At 33.6% G+C, this 19,631-nt stretch overlaps 1 protein-coding gene across 3 annotated transcripts in view; it reads left to right on the forward strand.

The window, feature by feature from the left end:
- Positions 1 to 19,415, forward strand: part of NAALADL2 (N-acetylated alpha-linked acidic dipeptidase like 2) — an 887,154-nt gene extending 867,739 nt beyond the window's left edge. For 2 of the 3 annotated variants that reach the window (XM_045539695.1, XM_045539693.1), the window contains one exon: positions 16,770 to 17,238. In XM_045539695.1, the coding sequence (XP_045395651.1) occupies positions 16,770 to 16,968 (199 nt within the window). In that variant the 3' untranslated portion in view covers positions 16,969 to 17,238. Of the gene's footprint in view, positions 1 to 16,769 lie in introns of all 3 variants that reach the window. The other variant, XM_045539692.1, reaches the window with a different exon arrangement.
- Positions 19,416 to 19,631: the final 216 nt, after the last annotated feature.

Here is a 19,631-nt window from a genome sequence, read left to right on the forward strand (position 1 = left end):
ACCTACACACACACATATACACTGTATGGGTGTATACATAATGTATTTTACATACACATTTATTTATGAATGTATAAATATATATTCATATACACATGTATATATATCACATACATACATTTATATATACAGGCATTTATGCAAACATACATGTGTACACACATGTATCTTAAAAAGGTATAGACAAGTGACAAATACTAAAATATCAAGAATGAAAAAGAAATGGTCCAAAATACTGTCAGACATAAGATTTTTCTCTGAGCTGATGCTTTATGTGTTAATAAAACCACAGGAGGGCAAAGCTGGTATGGTTTATCCTCAAAGCCTTTATTTATTCACAGCTGTTCAGTAGTAGCAATGACAATTGTTATCACAGTATCTCATCTCCATTTGGAAAGCAAAAAACAACTTTCGAATTCCATTAAAAAGGTAAAGTTAAGTTTACCTAGCTGTATGGGAGTGGGTGGAGAAATTCAATGAAATCTTTTTTAAAAAATGTAAAATGTCAGTATTTTATCAGATTAAGACTAGAAATCATTAATAGGTCGTGTGATAAATATATCTATATGACAATTATTTTATTTACTTTAAGGATTAAAATATCATTATGTTTGCTTCTTATTGGCCACGTGTTTATCTTGCCTTTGAGTTTGACTGTCCAATAATCTTTATTCTTTTCAATGGATACATGAGAGATTAGTGGTGGAGCTAATTACTTATTGCAGGTATCCAGCATGATTTGTTCTGATGAGTAATTTTTTTTTACTTTGAAATATGTAAGGTGAATTTGTAATCAACACTGATTTTTTAGAGATTAAATATCTGACAATTCAGTTAAAATGCAAACCTAAATAACATTGAATATTCACTTGTTTGAAATTTATATATTCATACCTTCAAGTTATTGCTCAAAATGGCAGAAAATATATTTTATAAAAACTATTCCCACTTGGTTTTAGTTGGATTTTTATAAGAGTTTCTAAAATAATAAAAAAAGGAAATATATGTTATAAAATCATGTGCTGCATAATGATGTTTCAGTCAACTACGAACTGCACATATAATGGTGGTCCCATAAGATTATAATGAAGCTGAAAAATTCCTATTGCCTAGTGACTTTGTAGCCACTGTAACGTCATAGTGTAATGCATAACTCGTGTATTCGTAGTGATGATAGTATAAACAAACTATTGCACAGCCATTCATTTAAAAGTCTGGCACATACAATTATGTACAGTATCTAATATTTAATGATAATACATAACTTTTTCACTGGTTTATACATTTTCCATATTACATTTTTATCATTATTTTAGAGTATACTCTTTCTATTTAAAAAAAAAAAAGTTAACTGTAAAATAGCCTCAGGCAAAAAAAAAGTTAACTGTAAAATAGCCTCAGGCAGGTCCCTCAGGAGGTATTCCAGAAGAAAGCATTGTCACCATAGGAGATGACAGGTCCATGCATGATATTGCTCCTGAAGACCTTCCAGTGAGATGAGATATGGAGGTAGAAGACAGATTGATCATCCTGACCCTGTGTAGGCCTAGGCTAATGTGTCTTTTGTATCTTAGTTTTTAACCAAAAAGTTTAAAAAGTAAAAAATAATAAAAAATGTTAACAATAAAAAAGCTCATAGGACTAGGATATAAAGAAAGAAAATATTTTTGTACAGCTCTACAATACGTGTTTTAAGCTAAGTGTTTGTTACAAAAGAGTCAAAAATTTTTAAAAATTTATAAGTAAAAATGTTACAGTAAGGTCAAGATAATTTGATCTTGAAGAAAGAAAACTGTTTTTTTAATAAATTTAATGCAGCCTAAGTGAACAGTGTTTACAAAATCTACAGTTAGTGTACAGTAATGTCCTAGATCTTCACATTCACTCATCACTCGCTGACTCACCCAGAACAACTTCCAGCCCTGAAAAATCCTCTGATAGCAAGTGCCCAATGTAAGTGTACCACTTTTTATCTTTTTATTTTTAGTGTACTTTTTCTATGTTAGATACACAGACAGTTCCCATTGTATTACAATTGCCTACAGTATGTAGTATAGCGATGTGCTGTACAGGTTTGTAACCTAGGAGCAATAGATTATACCTTATAGCCCAGGTGTGTAGTAGGTTATATTAATTAGGTTTGTGTAATTATACCTTATGTTTGCACAATGACAAAATCACGTAACAATTTTATTTCTCAGGACAAATTCCTGTCATTAAGTGACAAATGACTGTAGTTGAATTTTAAGCTATTAGTCATTAGTAGTAGTAGTCATAGCTAGTTGTTCATAGAAATATATTTCTTGGAAAAAATATTGACATCTAAAATAATTATATGAAGGCAAAGAATCATCTAATGTAATTCAGTCGTGAAAAATAGAACAATATAGAATTATCTAATAGGCTATTATGTCCATTCAAATCTTTATCAGCCTATCACTTTTCGGTATTTTTACATTGTAGACAAATGATCTGCAACATCTCTAAATTGTCTCTTTCTGAGGGGGGGAAGATAAAACATCCAAAATGATTCAAAATTTAAATTCCATTTTGAGTTCTTTGTGAGCAAGAAAAACTGGTAGAATTCTTTAACTTCAGGGTTTATTTTATTGTAAGTATATTAGCCAAATATGCAGAAGACAATAGCTCTGAAACTATCCAGTCTCTCCTACTTAAATTAACTTAAAGCTTAAAAATCCTCTTGGAAATGAGATAACTTTTCTAATTCTTTTGTTTCCTGCATAGCAGTTGATGCTTTATAAATACTTGATGAGTGACCTCTCAAGGTAATTACTTTTCCTTATTTTCTCTCAACTACTTTAAAATTCTTTCTAAATTTTCGTAGATATGAGAATAGTATGGTTGTTACCACTTTCTTCCATTTCTATAAAAATGTAGACTCTTTTGAATATGTCTTTGTGAAGTGTTAATATCAAAATTCTATCATCTAACCATCACATATGACTTAATCACCTTAATGTATTTTATAAAATTGAAGAATCATTTCACAGACTACTTGAAATTTGCATAATTTTCACTGAGAGCATATTCTACTACTGGAGGTCTTGGCTTTTGTATGGCTCAAAATTCACTGAGTGATGTTGTTTTTAGGATATTGGATTAACATGTCTGCCAGAACATTCATTAATCATGAAACAAAATGTCAAGGTGACTCGTATCAAGATGTCTAGCACAAAGAACCCATTACTTTTCTTCCTCTCTATTTAGGGCCACAGTTCCAAAGGGTAGAGTTAAGAACTGCATGTTTCATTTTTTGCATATATTAAATATTAGGCTTCAAGAGAAAAGGAGGCTATAGATTAATAGAACTGAGCCCACTTAATAAAGTCAATTACTTTAAAAACTAGCTTGTATTTCAAATAGTGACACATATCTTGCAAAAGAGTTAAACATCCATGAAACAGTTATTAATTAAAAATACATCTAAATTTTCATTGTTTTCTCTAAGTATAATTTAACTGATTAACAACAGATTGGCAATTATTTAAATAAACAGTGACCACAGAGTCTAGAGCACCCAGTAAAGGGGAAATTTAGCAATTATTCAGTTAATTCAGATTTCATAAACAGGAAAACCAGAGGATTTAGAATATAAAATTTCATAGGAATTATTGGCATTGACGATCTTCATTTTTTTTATTTCAGCATATTACGGGGGTACAGATGTTTAGTAGGTTACATATATTGCCTTTGCCCCACCTGAGTCAGAGCTTCAAGCGTGTCTATCCCCCAGATGGTGCACACAGCACCCATTAGGTGTGAATATACCCATCCCCTCTTCCCCACTCCCACCTGTCTGACACCTGATGAATGTTACTAGTATATGTGCACAGAGTGTTAATCATTTAAAACCAGTTTGATGGTGAGTACATGTGGTGCTTGTTTTTCCAGTCTTGTGATACTTCACTTAGTAGAATGAGTTCCAGCTCTATCCAGGATAACACAAGAGGTGCTAGATCACCACTGTTTTTTATAATTGAGAATTATTCCATTGTATACATATACCACATTTTATTAATCCACTCATGTATTAATGGGTACTTAGGTTGTTTCCACATCTTTGCCATTGTGAATTGTGCTGCTATAAACATTCTAGTGCAGATGTCTTTTTTATAGAATGTCTTTTTTTCCTTTGGGTAGATGCCCAGTAGTGAAACTGCTGGATCAAATGGTAGTTCTACTTGTAGCTCTTTGAGGTATCTCCATATTACTTTCCACAGAGGTTGCACTAGTTTGCAGTCCCACCAGCAGCATATGGGTGTTCGTATATCTCCTCATCCATGCCAACATTTATTGTTTTGACTACCTTCATTATCAAAACCAAATAATTATGACTTTCTCCATTCATTCTGATAATTTGGTTTATACATTTATTGATTACTTCAAGAAACCTATGCATTATAACCATGAAAATTGGCTAGGCAATCTTAAATGAAACAAGGATCTGTAAATAGTAGCCTAAGTAGTACAGACCTCTTTTCTTTTGGGCCCCCTAACAGCCCCAGATCCAGTGTCCACCGAGTACTTTAAGCTACCATCACCAGTCCATGAGAGTTAGAACTCAAGATGATACCCGTTTACCTTTCCAGTTTTGAGGAGTGAAGCCTTGACTAAATATTGCCTGAAGGGTAAATACCCTTTTATATGGCACATGCAGAGCCAGTAGATATTGAGATGGCTGAAAAAGCAGTTTATTTTAACTGAAACATTCATCACCAACTTTTTGATATAGGACAAAGGATTTTTCTTTGAGTATTATTTTGGAAATTGGAGTTCTGGATTTACTTTCTTGTTTAAACCACACATATGATGAATCACCTAAGATTTCCAATTTCAGTTTCCTCCCCTTGGAGCAAGACTTTTAAAACAATCTGAGTGCAGATTTTTTTCTACATTGTCACTATACTCCTCCCTCCCCTTGCTAATAATCTTTTCCGTTATCTCTCCACATATAATTCAACAACCCTTTCATTTTATCGATTAATCTTTATGAGTCTTTCTGAAGCATTCAGATTCATTTTCACAGAAATAATTCTTTCTTTCACACTTAATATGTTCTTATTTACCTAATGTTAATTAAATCATGTAATTTTTGTATTTAATTACACATGTCACTGGAAACTAGTTTGGGAACAAAACAAGACCTCTTGGTAAATGTAAAGCTCATTGGAGGAATTACTGAGTGTATGTGGGTGTTACCCATTAGGTTTAAGTTAGGGAACAGGGGAACAATGCAGACTCATATAAGGCATCTCAGATCCATTGCATCTGAAACTCTTAAGCAGTTTTAAAAGTTTCTCAAGTTATTCTTACGCTCATTAAATTTGATAACCACTCCTAGAATATTATAGAGAACTTACTAGCAGATAATATAAGGAGTTAATAGTGTTATGCAATAGGACAGCAACCTACAGGATAATTTTAGAAGAATGCTGTTGAAATACACTTTCCTTTCCCATTACCTGTGTAGTGGATATTGCTGTTTTCAATTTTATTCTTGAGTGCCTGATATCGGAACCTCTTTTCTCATGGGAAGTCAGTCCCCTGTCTCCTCACAGAAGGTGAATGGGTCCAGATATTTTGTACTTGAGCTAGGGTCCAGGCATGTGCCCTAAGCTTAGCCACTAGGATAGCCCCTCCCAGGACTTTAAATCTGAAAAAAGTGAAGGCAAGATGTCAGGGCAGTTCAAGATTGTGAAGCAAGACTTTGTCAGTGGCATAGCAAATGTGGAGAGACAGCAATACTGCCATGGTGGAGGAGTTTCTCAGTGCAGCTGTGACAGTGGTGGTGTCTGAAATGCCAATGCCCTACACAGGCAGTTCCTATAACAGTGTCTTGGCAGCACTCTGATACCCAGCTTCCCGTCTGGTTCTCGATGTTTTCTATCACTTCTGTAACCTAGTACATAGTTGACAGAAACTATGCATACAGTATATATAGAGAGATTTATTTTATTCTTAAATTAGACATGATTAGTTTCTGACTGGTATAACCAACTGCACATCTACTTTGTGTGGGGTACCTGAGGACCTCTTCAAACCTCTGACACTCATGGATGAGAGTGTGAATGAATGAGTGCATGAATCTCTTTTTATAGTTGAAAAGCAAAAAACTGACATTTCTACTATTTACTCACAATCTGAAATTTTTTTTTACTATTAATGTCAACATAATTGATAGAAATTTGCCTATCTGGTACTTACATTTTGAGAAAATGGCATTTCAAAATCACATGGTTTTCCTTTTTAAAATATTTGTACAGTAAACTGTTTATGCATCCATTTGCTTATAGATTAAAACCACAAAATTTCCATTTCCATATGGTAGCAAAAATAGTTACAGGTGGGATACACCAATAAATAGTGGGCGAATATACTCAGCTAAGGGAAACAATCAGAATGTTCCTTTAAAATATTATTTTTTGTCACATTTTCAACATGAATATTTATTGTGTTAACATCTGTAACAATTATTTATAATATGAAATGTAATATTTCCAGTTTTTGTGAGTAATTTTACATTAAAACATTCCTTCATTAAATACCTTCAACCTTTGTGATCAACGTTCATAGCTTCAGTAGGTCAATTGCTCCACTTTGTACTTACTTTTCCTTCTAGCTAAAATTAAGCAAACATTATAATGTTCTGTTGATTTTGAAATATTCAAATCATCTTGAATGATATACTTGCTATTCAAGAGAAACCATGAATTTTTGACCCCAAAGGAGTCATTTTTAAATGTCAACTAAATGAATTATTTAAATTCCTCAAGTCAAAGTAAAATCATATCTATAGTTATTAAAGAAAATATATGTGTTTTTAATAACTATACTAACTAATTTTGTATATCTGAATGAATTTGATTGAAAGTAACATAAAACTCTACTCAATTTGGCTTAATGGGTAAAGTACCTTGACTCACATAATTGAAAGTCAACAGAATTGAAAGTCAACAGGAAGAGCAGATTTTAGGTTGGTTTGGACAAGCATTGAAATCATATCATTAAGGCATAAGTTTCTTTCTATCTCTCAGCTCTACCTTCCATGGTATCAACTTCAACTCAGAGCTGATTTTCCTCCAGGTGGGAAAAAAAGATATAGTATCTACAGATTTCATATTCATAACCCATGCCATTCCAAAGGAGAAAAACAATTAACTTTTTCTGGTTCTTTCAGAAATTCAAGAAAGTACTGCTCTTAGAATCCTGCAGAAAACCTCCCTTCATATTTAATTGAGAAGATATTATCATGTATATATGTCTGAAATAATCCATTTGATTAAAGAATTACCTTCTGCTTAATTAGGATTGTGTTATCTGAATTAATATTGTGGCAATTGGAATATGATCTAAGTTAAATTGTTACTATCAGGAACTATCCCTGGAACTTTTATCTCAAACTATAAAGTATACAGTGAACAGTGCGTAGAATATTTATAGACTTTGTACTACATGATGATACAAAATCTATGACATAGAGAGATAAGGTATACAAAAACATTTATAACAAAGCAGTATTTTCTAGCAGTCTATATATACATAGAATAAAATTTAAAATGTATAAAATATAAAATTAAATAACTTCATACTATATAATATTTTAAATGTATTATATGGACAAGTTAAAACAATTTATTCATCACATGCTTGGCTTCCAACATAGACTGAAAACTTCTCTTTTCTATCCCTGAGTTCCTAGCACAGTGACTTACTCATATTAGATGTTTATTAAGGGCTGTTCAGTAGAATAAAAAAAATCAATATTGGCTCAATTACTCACTTTGCTTAAGTAGATACTTCCTAAATTATAAACTTTTGTCTTTAGAGTGAACTTCCAAAAGAAGTAGTTCACTTCCTTCTCATGTTTGGAATCAGAAAATAAATGAAAAAAAAATCTGAATTACCTATTTTGTTTGATCCTGTGGCCTGAGCACTATTTACCAAAGGTAATGGAGGTAACTAAAGAACAATGGAGAAAGGGAAAATGCAAATATTTGGAGTGTAGATGAAAGGGAATGCTTCCTTATATTAATTGCCAAGAGCATGTAGGGTGTTCAAATAAAATTGTCCTTGGAGAGTGACAGGTCCTACCTAATGAGTGAGAGCTGAAATACTAAGAGATAATGAGTACCTAATAAATAAAGAAAGAAAAGTAGAGTTATCTAAATATTGAATTTTAGTTTATATGTGCAGTTAGAGGTAAGATAAAAAGAAAATCATAGTGATGAAATATAAATAAGAACAGGAAACCAATTAAATGAGTGTGGAAAAAAAGTAGTCAACTATATCACTATCTTCTCCAAATTCTGGAAGGCACTAAGGATTGTATTAACCTTTGTCTGATTTCTGTCTCTCCTTTTGATTTAGTAGAAAGTTTTTGAATGCAGAAATACAAGTTTTCTTTGTTGGTAAACTATAAAGCACTGTGCAATGGAAAGGGAGTTTTCCTTGAATATCCTAAAAGATATTCTCTTACTTCTCTTGACAGACAATGTAGTTAGATGGACTGAGAAGTCTTGGCAATAACTACATAGAGCACAGCGTGTACTCTCCCTACAGTTCTCTGTTCTATTGTATATTTAATCATAATGGGAACAAAACAGAATCATTGTTGTCCATTTCTTGGGCTATACTCTAGCAAGGTGATCCATGTTTTTAAGAAAAGTATGCTGTGATGGGTTTCTTAGGTCAGGCTACCTAAAACAAAATACCATAGTGTGGGTGAATTAAACAACAGACATTTATTTCTCACAGTTCTTCTGGCTGGGATGTTCAAGATCAGGGTGCCAACTCTGGTTGGATTCTGGTGAGGACAATTCTTGGCTTGCAAATGGCTGCCTTCTTGCTGCAACTTCATATGGTGGAGAGAGGAAGCTGTGGTATCTCATCCTTTTCTTTCTTTCTTTCTTTTTTTTTTTTTTTTTGAGACAATCTTGCTCTGTCACCCAGGCTGGAGTGCCATGGCACCATCATAGCTCACTACAACCTCAAACTCCTGGACTGAAGTGATCCTCCTGCCTTAGCCTCCCAAGTAGCTGGGACTACAGGCACGTGCCACTACACCTGGCTAATTTTTTCTATTTTTAGTAGAGAGGAGGTCTTGTTCTTGCTTGGGCTGGTCTTGACCTCCTGAGCTCAAGTGATCTTCCCACCTTGGCCTCCCAGGGTGCTAGGATTACAAGCTGTGAGCCACCACACCCAGCCCTCTCATCCTTTTCTTATAAAAGCACTAATTTTATCATGGTGGCTCCAACCTCATGACCTCATCTAAATTTAATTACCCCCCCAAAGCCCTCACTTTTTAATGCTATCACATTTGGAGGGGTTAGGTTTTAACATAAGAATTTCAGGAGACACAAACATTCAGTCCATAAAAATGGTTAATTTTGTTTTTTGTGTAATGCAAAAAATCCCACCTGTCACTCTGTAAGCAGATTTAAAACATTTTAATGTATCAGCATGGATATCCTAACTTTATAGCATGGACCTCATAAGGAAGATTTGGTACAATTTACTAACAGTGTCTTCTGAATTTAGCTAATCATTTAAAGAACTGTCAAATCCAAATCATACACTGTACTTTGTCAATGTGGATATAAATACAGTAATCCACTGTTAACTGTGGAGTACAGTTAGCATAATCCCTAAAATAATTAGTAACAATTGTAAGAAATTGAGCTGGCCTTTTCTCCATGCATTCAGCATTTATACCCAGTCAGTTTTGAAAGACATGACTTATTATTAGTGTGATTTCATTTAGGAGTTTTTCAACATGGGGTATAATGAATGTTAATTCAGATTTACAATGGGTGGCATCCCTGTGTTCATTTATGACTATAAGAAGGAGCATTTGAAAGAGAGTCATCATTTCCATCATTAATTTGCTAATTAACACACATGGAAATGACTCATGAAGATTTGAGATGCTTTTATTTCAAAATTCATTTTTTTTTTTCAGTTTTCTTTTGCCTTAGTTGAGTGGGAAAGATTTGTCAGTTGAGTAAAGATACTTCATCTCCTTCACTGATACTGCCAGGAGTTATTAATTAGGTTTCTGAATTTGGCGCTGCTCTTTCCTGGTCACCGTGATGTGTCATTGAAACAGACCCATTAAAATGAGTGATGTGTGTTGTAATTTCATTAGTGTCATCAATAATATATTACACTTTCCTCTTAGTAGTCTCTTTGTGTTGTGTGTCGGTCAGGATAACTGTATGAATTACATTTATAAGATCCAAATTGTTACAGATGAGGGAAGATAGATATGAGGGTGGAATTAATGTTATTTTAAACACAATAACTACAAAAATGATTTCAATTAAATAATGTTTTAATTAGGTATGATGTCTCTACATGCCATACTAAGATACATGTTGCATGTATGCAAATAGGATGGTGATTTATTGAATTAGAGCTATGCTGACACAGTTCATTCTTTCTGTAGGGAAATTCTTCTAAATTGGACCAAACCAGGTGTGAGCAGAAATGTCTCATTAAGGAATATAAGACCTTCTGGTTGCATAGGACAGACTCTCGACATGGAAACTACTCAAATGTATTTTCTCACTTTCTTTCCTGCCAGATATATGCTTTTTGACTGGTGGATACCAGTCTTCCCTAATCTGAAAAACATGGCTCAATAATTGAAAAGGAAAGACACGTTTTGAGCACTCTGTAATAGTATATGTTGTTGAAATCCTTTAGCCCCATTTGACTAAGGTTCAATTTTGGTGACACTACATGGGAAGTCAAAGAGCTTTTGGCTTAAAAGCTTCCATCAGAAGCATTGATCTAATTGAAATATTTCAAAGGCAAGAATCATTTGCATATTAAAAATGATACAATAATAGTTTTTGCTTTCCAGAGATGACCCTGGTATACTTAGATTTAATGGTTGAATATGTAAGTAAGTTCTTAGAACTACAAAATATATGGGAATATATGTGATGAAATGTACAAACATGGGCTGGGTTTTGTTGTAGTCTTCCATTTAAATATTAAAAATAAAATAATATGTTGCCACTTTTTCAGAAAATGTTCCAAATACAGAAATTTATTTTATGTAAGCAGGAAGCTAAATGATTTTCTGTACACAAAAGAGAAATTGGAAAAGATGAGCTACTTCTAAAATTCAGTAGAAGTGATCTTTCTCATGAAAATTTAAAGAAGATATGTTTGTTATCCTCAACATATTTTTAGGGTAATGCAATTTATCAAGGTGAAAAATGTATATCTACTATTATAATAAAGATCAGCTAATTTAAGTTACACTAGCAGCTACCCAAAATGAAGGTTTTCTCTTAAATTATGATGAAAGAATCCTAGTCACCTATATTCAACTAGAATCTCAGTATTTGCAGTTTTATGCTGATTTGTATCCAATTTGAGTAGAAATGGATATGAGTGTTTATCTTCCATAATAGCTTGCCACAAGCCTACTACTTAAATCATGTAGCATATGGAAAATGTGTTTAGCTCCTTGTAGAATTTCACAAACCAAAAAAAGATCCATTTCTATTCACATGGCTTGTTTACAGTCATTATAAAAGCATGCTACTGTGTTGCTTACTAGTTAGGAGAAGCAAATGTTGGCATACTGCAGACTCCATTGCATTGGTCTTTAAGAAATACATGTATTGCTTTTCAGTTTAAGGAAATAATAATAATCACTATATTTCTTGTGCTTTAGACCTGAACATGCTTTTTAGGATGTATTTTTATTCTTTCACATTATCTCTGTTGATATTTTATAGTACTTATGGCTAAAGTTTTACATAAATATATTAAAGACTGTTCAGGCTTAAATGAATTGCCATCCAGGGATTAATCTGTAACCTTTATGAGCATGTTTTATTAATATCATCTTACCATTAAATTGAATATTAATATTTAACATTTAATAAGCATAGAATGTATACGTGGGAATGTACTTCATGCCAGTGGGTTTTGAAAACGTAGAAAAGTCACTATAACAGCCTAAGAATAATTAAACATGGTCCCCATAGTATACTAATTACAGTGATATAACTCATTTAAGAGGTAGTTCTTGGTAACGATGATTACAATATTTTTGTTTGTCAGCATACTAAGCATTATGTCCTGAAGGAACAGAAATATTTGGTATACCTTTGAGAGTATCTATTGTACTCCTAAATTCTGGAAATATATTTACCATGTAATGATTCATAATTAAACATGAAACTGATAAAGTGAAGAGAATTAAAAACTATAAACATTATAAAAATGATTAAATTTTTTATTATACTAATTTAGTTGTTCTTATTGGTAAAGCAGTATAAGTTGTCTATAAAGAAGTACTTTTTAAATGACTGAATAAATTAAAACATATTTTAATGTTTTTAGCTCTAAAATATCTTGATTATTAAACCATTTTTATTCATCATGTATCTACTTATATATATTTGTATAAATTCATAAATATTTGTGTACATATATGTGTTTGATAGATATCCTAGCAGTAAAAATCCACTCTTTCCTAAATGGCAATTAGGAAAGGTTATGTCAGCATGAAAAAACAAGCTTTCGTATAAGTTCTGTCATGTAGTAGAATACATGAGAATGTATTCTCAGGCAGTTCCATTTCCATTTTGGACAATTCTATAGTCCGGTCAAGTTTTCTCTGGATTATTTGGATTATTTTCTTTGTCTTCCCTTTAATGTCTCACTTTTATGAAACAAAACTAATATTTAGGGAAATTTCCATAAGGTATCTCATTAATTCTCCCTATTTTGTTTCAGTTATTTTGATATCAAAACACCTTTAAAACTTTTATTCATAAAATACATGTATACATATGTATATGTACATACATAAATAATTGCTTATGTGATTACTTTTGCCTGGTTGAATGGCTTCTTCTGAATATCTCTTTAATTTTGTAAATACTGTGAGAATAGCAAAAAGAAAATCTCTAAAGATTGTTCTATTTCTGGAAGTACAGCCAACATTTTGAGTAAAGGAGTCAGACATTTTCTGGTGCTCGATAGTGAATCAATTTTGTACTTTTTGAGCATGTACTTTCTCCCAAGATTGACATGTTTTTTTCATCTGGAACAGAGGCCCGGACCAGTTATGTGTATGGACACAGACTGTGCATTTCCCAGGCCAGGTGACCAAAACAGGGGCAAGCCAGTAGGCTTGGTGATGAGGCAGGTGGAGTTGTCCCCAATGCCAGGGGCAGTTTTGTCCTGTTCATTTTGTGCTTATATGGGTTACAGAGCATCTACACTCCACTAGGATCATGCTAGAGCATTGCTCAGAACCCGCTTGCTGCTCCCCTTGGAAGGTATTTTTCTCCCTCCCATATCTAGAAAATATATTTTTCTTCATACAAAGTTTAAACCTGAATTCAAGAATATTCGGAATCTATTAATAGAGAATATTATTCTTGCACTGCTCTATTTAATTAATACAAGGATATTGGATTATTAGGGATAGTTTTCAATCAAATGATCTGTTTTGAAAAAAATCATTGAAATGATCTCTCTGTTCAGGGATCTTCTCTTTCCACTGCCACTTACCATGTACTCATTGTCAACTGAAATTTCTCTCCAAAGATGCAATATCTGCTGTTCTTAAATTAATTAAGATTAAAAGGCAAAATAAACTGATGTACTAATAAATTGACACAAAATAATTTGATGTAACTTATACCAACATTATTAAGGATCTACTAAGTTCCCAGCAGTGCACTAAGCCTGATAAAAATTTAAGTAAATAATAACCATGATTGAAGACCTCCTATGTTCACAGCAGTGAATTCGACTTGATAAAGAAGTAACATATTCTTTACCATGAACAGTAAAGCAATTAGATCAGGGTACCACAACAGGAAAAATACAGACAAAATGGAGAAGTGAATATCAGAGACCAGTTGGATATGTAAGGAAAAGAGATGACTTGCAGGATTTTGGATTGAATGATTAGGTAGATTTCACTACCCATTAAGCACTACACAATATGTGCAGTGTGTAGTGTAGCACTGCATATTGAGTAGTGCTTAAGGGGCAGTGAAACAGCGAAAACAGTCATCCAGGACTGCAGAGTTGAGGTTAGTGCTAGGGAAAATTGTAAATTAATTAAATTCTGTGCTGTGGACCTCACTCCATCTTCTCAAATTCAGCTATCTTTGTGTAACATATGTCTTTGTCACTTTTCATCTGTACTAAATGGTCTTCCATTCTCCAGGCTTTATATTACAACCAAAGTGATTATTCCAAAATAAAATCTAATCACCTTTCTTTCTTGCTTAGAACCTTTCGCTGGTTTTGTATTGCCCATAAGAACAAACTTAATCTCCTTACCTTGGTTTACCAGGCCTTGTATGATATAACTATGACTTGCTCTCTCATCTCTTCTATAGTTGCCCACTCTGGCCCTACACTCTGGTCATACAGAAATGCTGGTATTGATTTCATTAAGAACATCATGCCGTTTTGTAATTTCATGTCTTTGCATATGCCATTCCTACCATGTAGGAACTGTCTTCACTTCTGCTAACTCCTTTCCTTTCCTAAATCTTTGTAACTGATACCTCCCATCATCCTTCAAAATGTAGTTCAAATATTCTCCATTATGAAACTTTTTCTGACTTTTCTCAGTAGCAATCCATCATCTGTTAACACTAGACCTTACATCTCTACTATGACAATTAGACAAATGTATTTCAATTATTTACATACATGCTTCTTTTATTAGAACATGGAATTTCAGCTATTTTGGGTTGAGAATAAGCCAAGGATGCAATAATTCATAGCTTTCATGAATTTCAAAATGCATCACTTTCTATTAATTAATAAAGGTGGTCTTAGACTTTCCCAGACTAAATTCCTTTCTCAGCAATTTGGCCAAGTTATCTTATTACATGTTCCACACTTGTAAGAAGATGGTATTCTAGATGTCAAACATACACACACAAAAAAAGAGAGAATAGTATAATGAATTCCATTATCTGGTTTTGATAATTATTAACTAATGGTCAATTTGTGTTCCATCCACACTGTCTGTAACTCCATTCTTTTTTCTTCCTTCCAAATATTTTGAAGCAAATCCCAGATATAATAACATTTCGTTTGCAAATATCACTGTATGTATTTCTAGAAGGTAAGAACACTTTTAGAAAACATATTGATGATACCATTATCACACCTAAGACTTTAACGACATCTTAATGTCACCCAATAATCAGAATTCAATTTTCCACTACTTTTAATATTTTAAATGGTTTGTTTGAATAAAGGGCCAGTAAAGTCTATATTTTGTGACTGGTTGATTTTTTTTTTGAGACAGAGTCTCACTCTGTTGCCTGGGCTAGAGTGTCATGGCATCAGCCTAGCTCACAGCAACCTCTGTTAGAACCAGTTCCCCGTTTGGCCCCAGGAACAGAGTGGCAGAGTCCAAGGCTGCAAAAGGCAAAGGAGTTTATTGGCTGCCTCGAGCCAGGGTCCAAGTACCAGAGCACCAACGCAGTGGTCTCTTCACAAACTAGGACCCCACCCTGGGGTAAAAACTGAGCTTTTATGCTTTACAGTAGGTTACATACGCTGGGCACACCATTCCCCCTCCCCCCTTAGTTCATTTGCTCCTTCAAAGGTGGCTTGATCAAGTTGTCTCCTGATTGGTTGGCTCCAAGGTGCTCCATCCCAATACTTGTCCAGCTGTTTTGCAGAGTCATTGGGCGGGAAGAGGAGGATCCGTCCGGGGAACTCGTGGCTTAGGCCCACCCGTCTTGGGGAAACCGAAACTTAGGCCTGTGTCAGGAGATTCAGCCTGTCATGGAGTCACTCCTGCTCCCCCTTCTGCCCTTCACCTCAAACTCCTGGGCTTAAGCTATCCTACTGCCTCAGCCTCCCAAGTAGCTGGGACTACAGGCATGTGCCACCATGCCTGGCTAATTTTTTCTATATAGTTTTAGTTGTCCATCTAATTTCTTTCTATTTTTTTAGTAGAAATGGGGTCTCGCTCTTGCTCAGGCTGGTCTCGAACTCCTGAGCTCGAGCAATCCACCCGCCTCGGCCTCCCAGAGTGCTAGGATTACAGGCGTGAACCATCGCGCCCTGCCTGATTTTTTTTTTTTTTTTTTTTTTTTTTAGTATAAAACAGTGGTTCTTAATTGGCGGCAATTTTGCCGTTAGGGATACTTTGTCAGTGTCTGGAGACATTTTAGATTTTACAACTACAACATAAGATGGCCACCATAATAGAAAACTCTTCTGCCCAAACTATCAATAGGGCAAGGTTGAGAAACCACGGTCTATAGGTTTTCTTCCTTCATCTATTTTTCATTCCAATTTATTTGTTGGATAAACTGAGTCATTTGTCCTATAAAATCTCCCACAGTTGGTATTTTGCTGATGATACACCATGGTATCATTTAACATATTTCTTTATATTTTGTGTTTATTAACAATTGGATCTAGAATCTTCATCAGATTCAACTTTTTTTTAGCAAAATTACTTACTCTGTTTCATAGATACTGTTGTGTACTTCCATCAGCAGTTACATAATGTGTGTTTCTCTCTCTTTTTTTCATCAAGATGGAAAACTAATGACGATCAATATGTAAATCCATTAATTCCTTAGGGATTGAAAAATAGTGATATTGCATTTTTGTAATTTCTTCTTCATTTATTGCAAATGTCACAGCTTCTTAAAAATATTCATTATGATGGTTGATATAAAAATGGCATTATGCATAAAATTTACACACTCTATATTTATTTTCAGAAATATCCTGTACCACCTTGATGAGAAGACAAGCCAATTTTCAATACTTGTGGAGGCTTGGGAGCACTGCAAGCCACTTGCATCAAATGAGACCCTTAAAGAAACCCTATCAGAAGTGTTGAACAGCATTAATTCCGCTCAGGTTTACTTCAAAGCAGGACTTAATGTGTTCGAGAGTGTCTTGGTTGGAAAGAACTGAGAAAACTCTCAGCATTTTAAAAAAATGTGTTTACAATTCCACAAGCAAAAGCTCTAATCTGACCATATTTTCTAACATTGAAGTCTTGTTTCCCCCAATGGCTTTTTGACAAGTGTAAAGATATTATTACATTGTATTTTTTAAATGTAAATATAAAAAAAGCATTTTGCACATTTAATATTTTTCTGATATCTACAATTCTGAATATATAAAAGCAAGTTACTGAAATAATACTTAAGATTTATCTATTGAAAAGAAATCTGCTGTATTTTTATATATATATATAAACTATTTTGGGGAAAAGTTGCAAGAAGTTCTGGACAATCTTTGCTCCTATGGGCAGAATACATAGGAATACAAGTTATTCCCTTTGATAGAGCTATTAATGACCTAGTTTCTGTAATAGAAATGGAGAGTTGATGTGGTTTCAGGTTAACTTCACTATTAAGTGTTCAATATGAAGAATTCAAGTATTCTGAGTGATTCATTGACCAAAGTACTTTGAATGTTTCTATTTTATGAAATGAAGTTCCTATTCTTAACACAACTAGATGTAGTAATACACTGGTTATGAAATTGTATTTTTTAAGTATTAATGAAAAAAAGAGCCATAAACATTCCAGGGAAAAATCTCAAGGTAGCTGCACAGAACAATTTAAATGCAAATTTCTTTCCTAACAACTTATAAAGTGACTAGCTTTGAAACCCCTAATTTGCCTCAGTTGATTTTGTAAGAATTTTAGAAGTGATGTATGACTTGTGAGGGAGAAAAATTTTTCACTTTTTTTTTTTGTGTTGGAACCATTGAAACAGAAGCTACTCTAAAATGAAAGCATCTCACCTTGCTTTTCCTTCTTGTATCTTTTCTGAAACTCCTTGCTATAAGGCAGTTTTCACAGAATACTGTATAATATCCACATGAAAGTAGCAAAGTTTTTCTTTGAAAACTCACAATATCTTATAAAGCATCAAACTGCTACTTCTGTCTCTGACAAAAAGGAGTTACTATGAAAGAAGTAGTTGTTTTTATCAATAAAAGTTACTTAATTCTGTGAGGAAACTTGAAATTTTTTTCTTCTTTATCCTTAATTGTGACTGATGGAAATGTAGCAAATACTCATGCTTCCAGTTTTATGCAGTGTTACCGTGAGAGAGTGTCTCTTCCACACTTCAGTTATCTCATGTGGAAAATTAAGCTTTTCATATTGACATTGTCATTGAATAGCACTAGCATCTGTTATTCCCTGAAACCCTAAAATTCTGCTTATTGGATGACAGGTTAAACTTTTATTTTACCTTTAGAAATTGATTTGAAAAATGTTCTTCTAATATTAGATAAAGCAATTCCCCTTAGGAAACACCCTCCGAATGTTTCATATAAATTTTCTCTACCTGACTCAATACTCAAACATACTTCCCCATTACACACTGCTAGAGCAACATTGCAGACAATTGCTATATGTCTAAATCTTCACTTTTTATGGATGACCACAAACCTAATCACAGTTTAAAGAAAAGCTAAAGTTGAGGGGAAAGAATTAATCAGTATTGATTAATTGATTTATAAGGGTCAACTGTTCCTACCACAAGTAATGTTTATGTGCTCAAGGCAAAATAGAGAATTGAGGCAATTAGCTAGATAATTCAAGCAGAAATCCATTTACATCTAAATTGCCCATGTGCACACATTTTTACATGAGAAATGAAACCACCTTACAATTTTATTTTTTTTAACCAATGTACTTGTTTGAAAATATCTGCCATGTTGAAGAATGTGTATAGAAAAAGTCTAAAAGGATCAGGCTCCTGCCTGCCTTGACACGAATGCTGTTTCTTGCTCTGCAGAGATGGAGCAGAGAAGAGGTGAGAACACACGTACAGGCCCATGTGGGCCCAATAGTACAATGTCTTAGACCAAAGGATCTTAAATATTCAATCAAAGGTCAATATGTTCATTCCAGTTTTTATTTGGAGTTGAATTTAAAACAAAGAAAGGCAGACAATTATCAGTTTGGTACTTTATCATTTTAGAAGAGAATCCTAAAATATATTCACCCCCTATAACCTAAAATAGCATTGAGAGCAGAAAATATTTTTCTTCTTCATTTTTGTTTAAAGATTCTGTACCCCGGTAAATCACATTGCAGAATCTTATTCTGTATTCCTCACGTCTAAATTATATGGTATTTGCTATTTGAAAACTGCTGTCGACTATGGACTAATGTGTTTGTATTAGTCTAGTTAAGGGATTATGTGAAGAAACTACATTATAATTCAAGCAGATGTCCAATCATCCTATAGATGTTGCTGTAGATCTTTGACGGCAACAAACCTCTTAACTAGCAACATTACTGCTATGGCATTATTACCTTGGGATTCCTGCAAATTTATATTATTTTACTCTTCTCCTCAATTGATCCAAGTAAATAATATCCTGAGCAAGTTAATAGCAAGTGTTGTTACAGAAATTGGTAGTAGGTTTAAATTGTTGCTGAGACATCGCGTGTCCGCTACGTCTCACAATTCTTCATATGTAGAATTTTGTCAAGAAATAATGAATCATAAATGATTATCATCCAGAGAAAATGTGGCAGATGTGGACCCATAATTTGTGTTCGGGCAGGAATACTGCAGTTCACACACAGAATACTGCCGCTTAAGGA

The sequence above is a fragment of the Lemur catta genome, chromosome 1, assembly GCF_020740605.2.
Source record: "Lemur catta isolate mLemCat1 chromosome 1, mLemCat1.pri, whole genome shotgun sequence".
NCBI classification, from domain to species: domain Eukaryota; kingdom Metazoa; phylum Chordata; class Mammalia; order Primates; family Lemuridae; genus Lemur; species Lemur catta.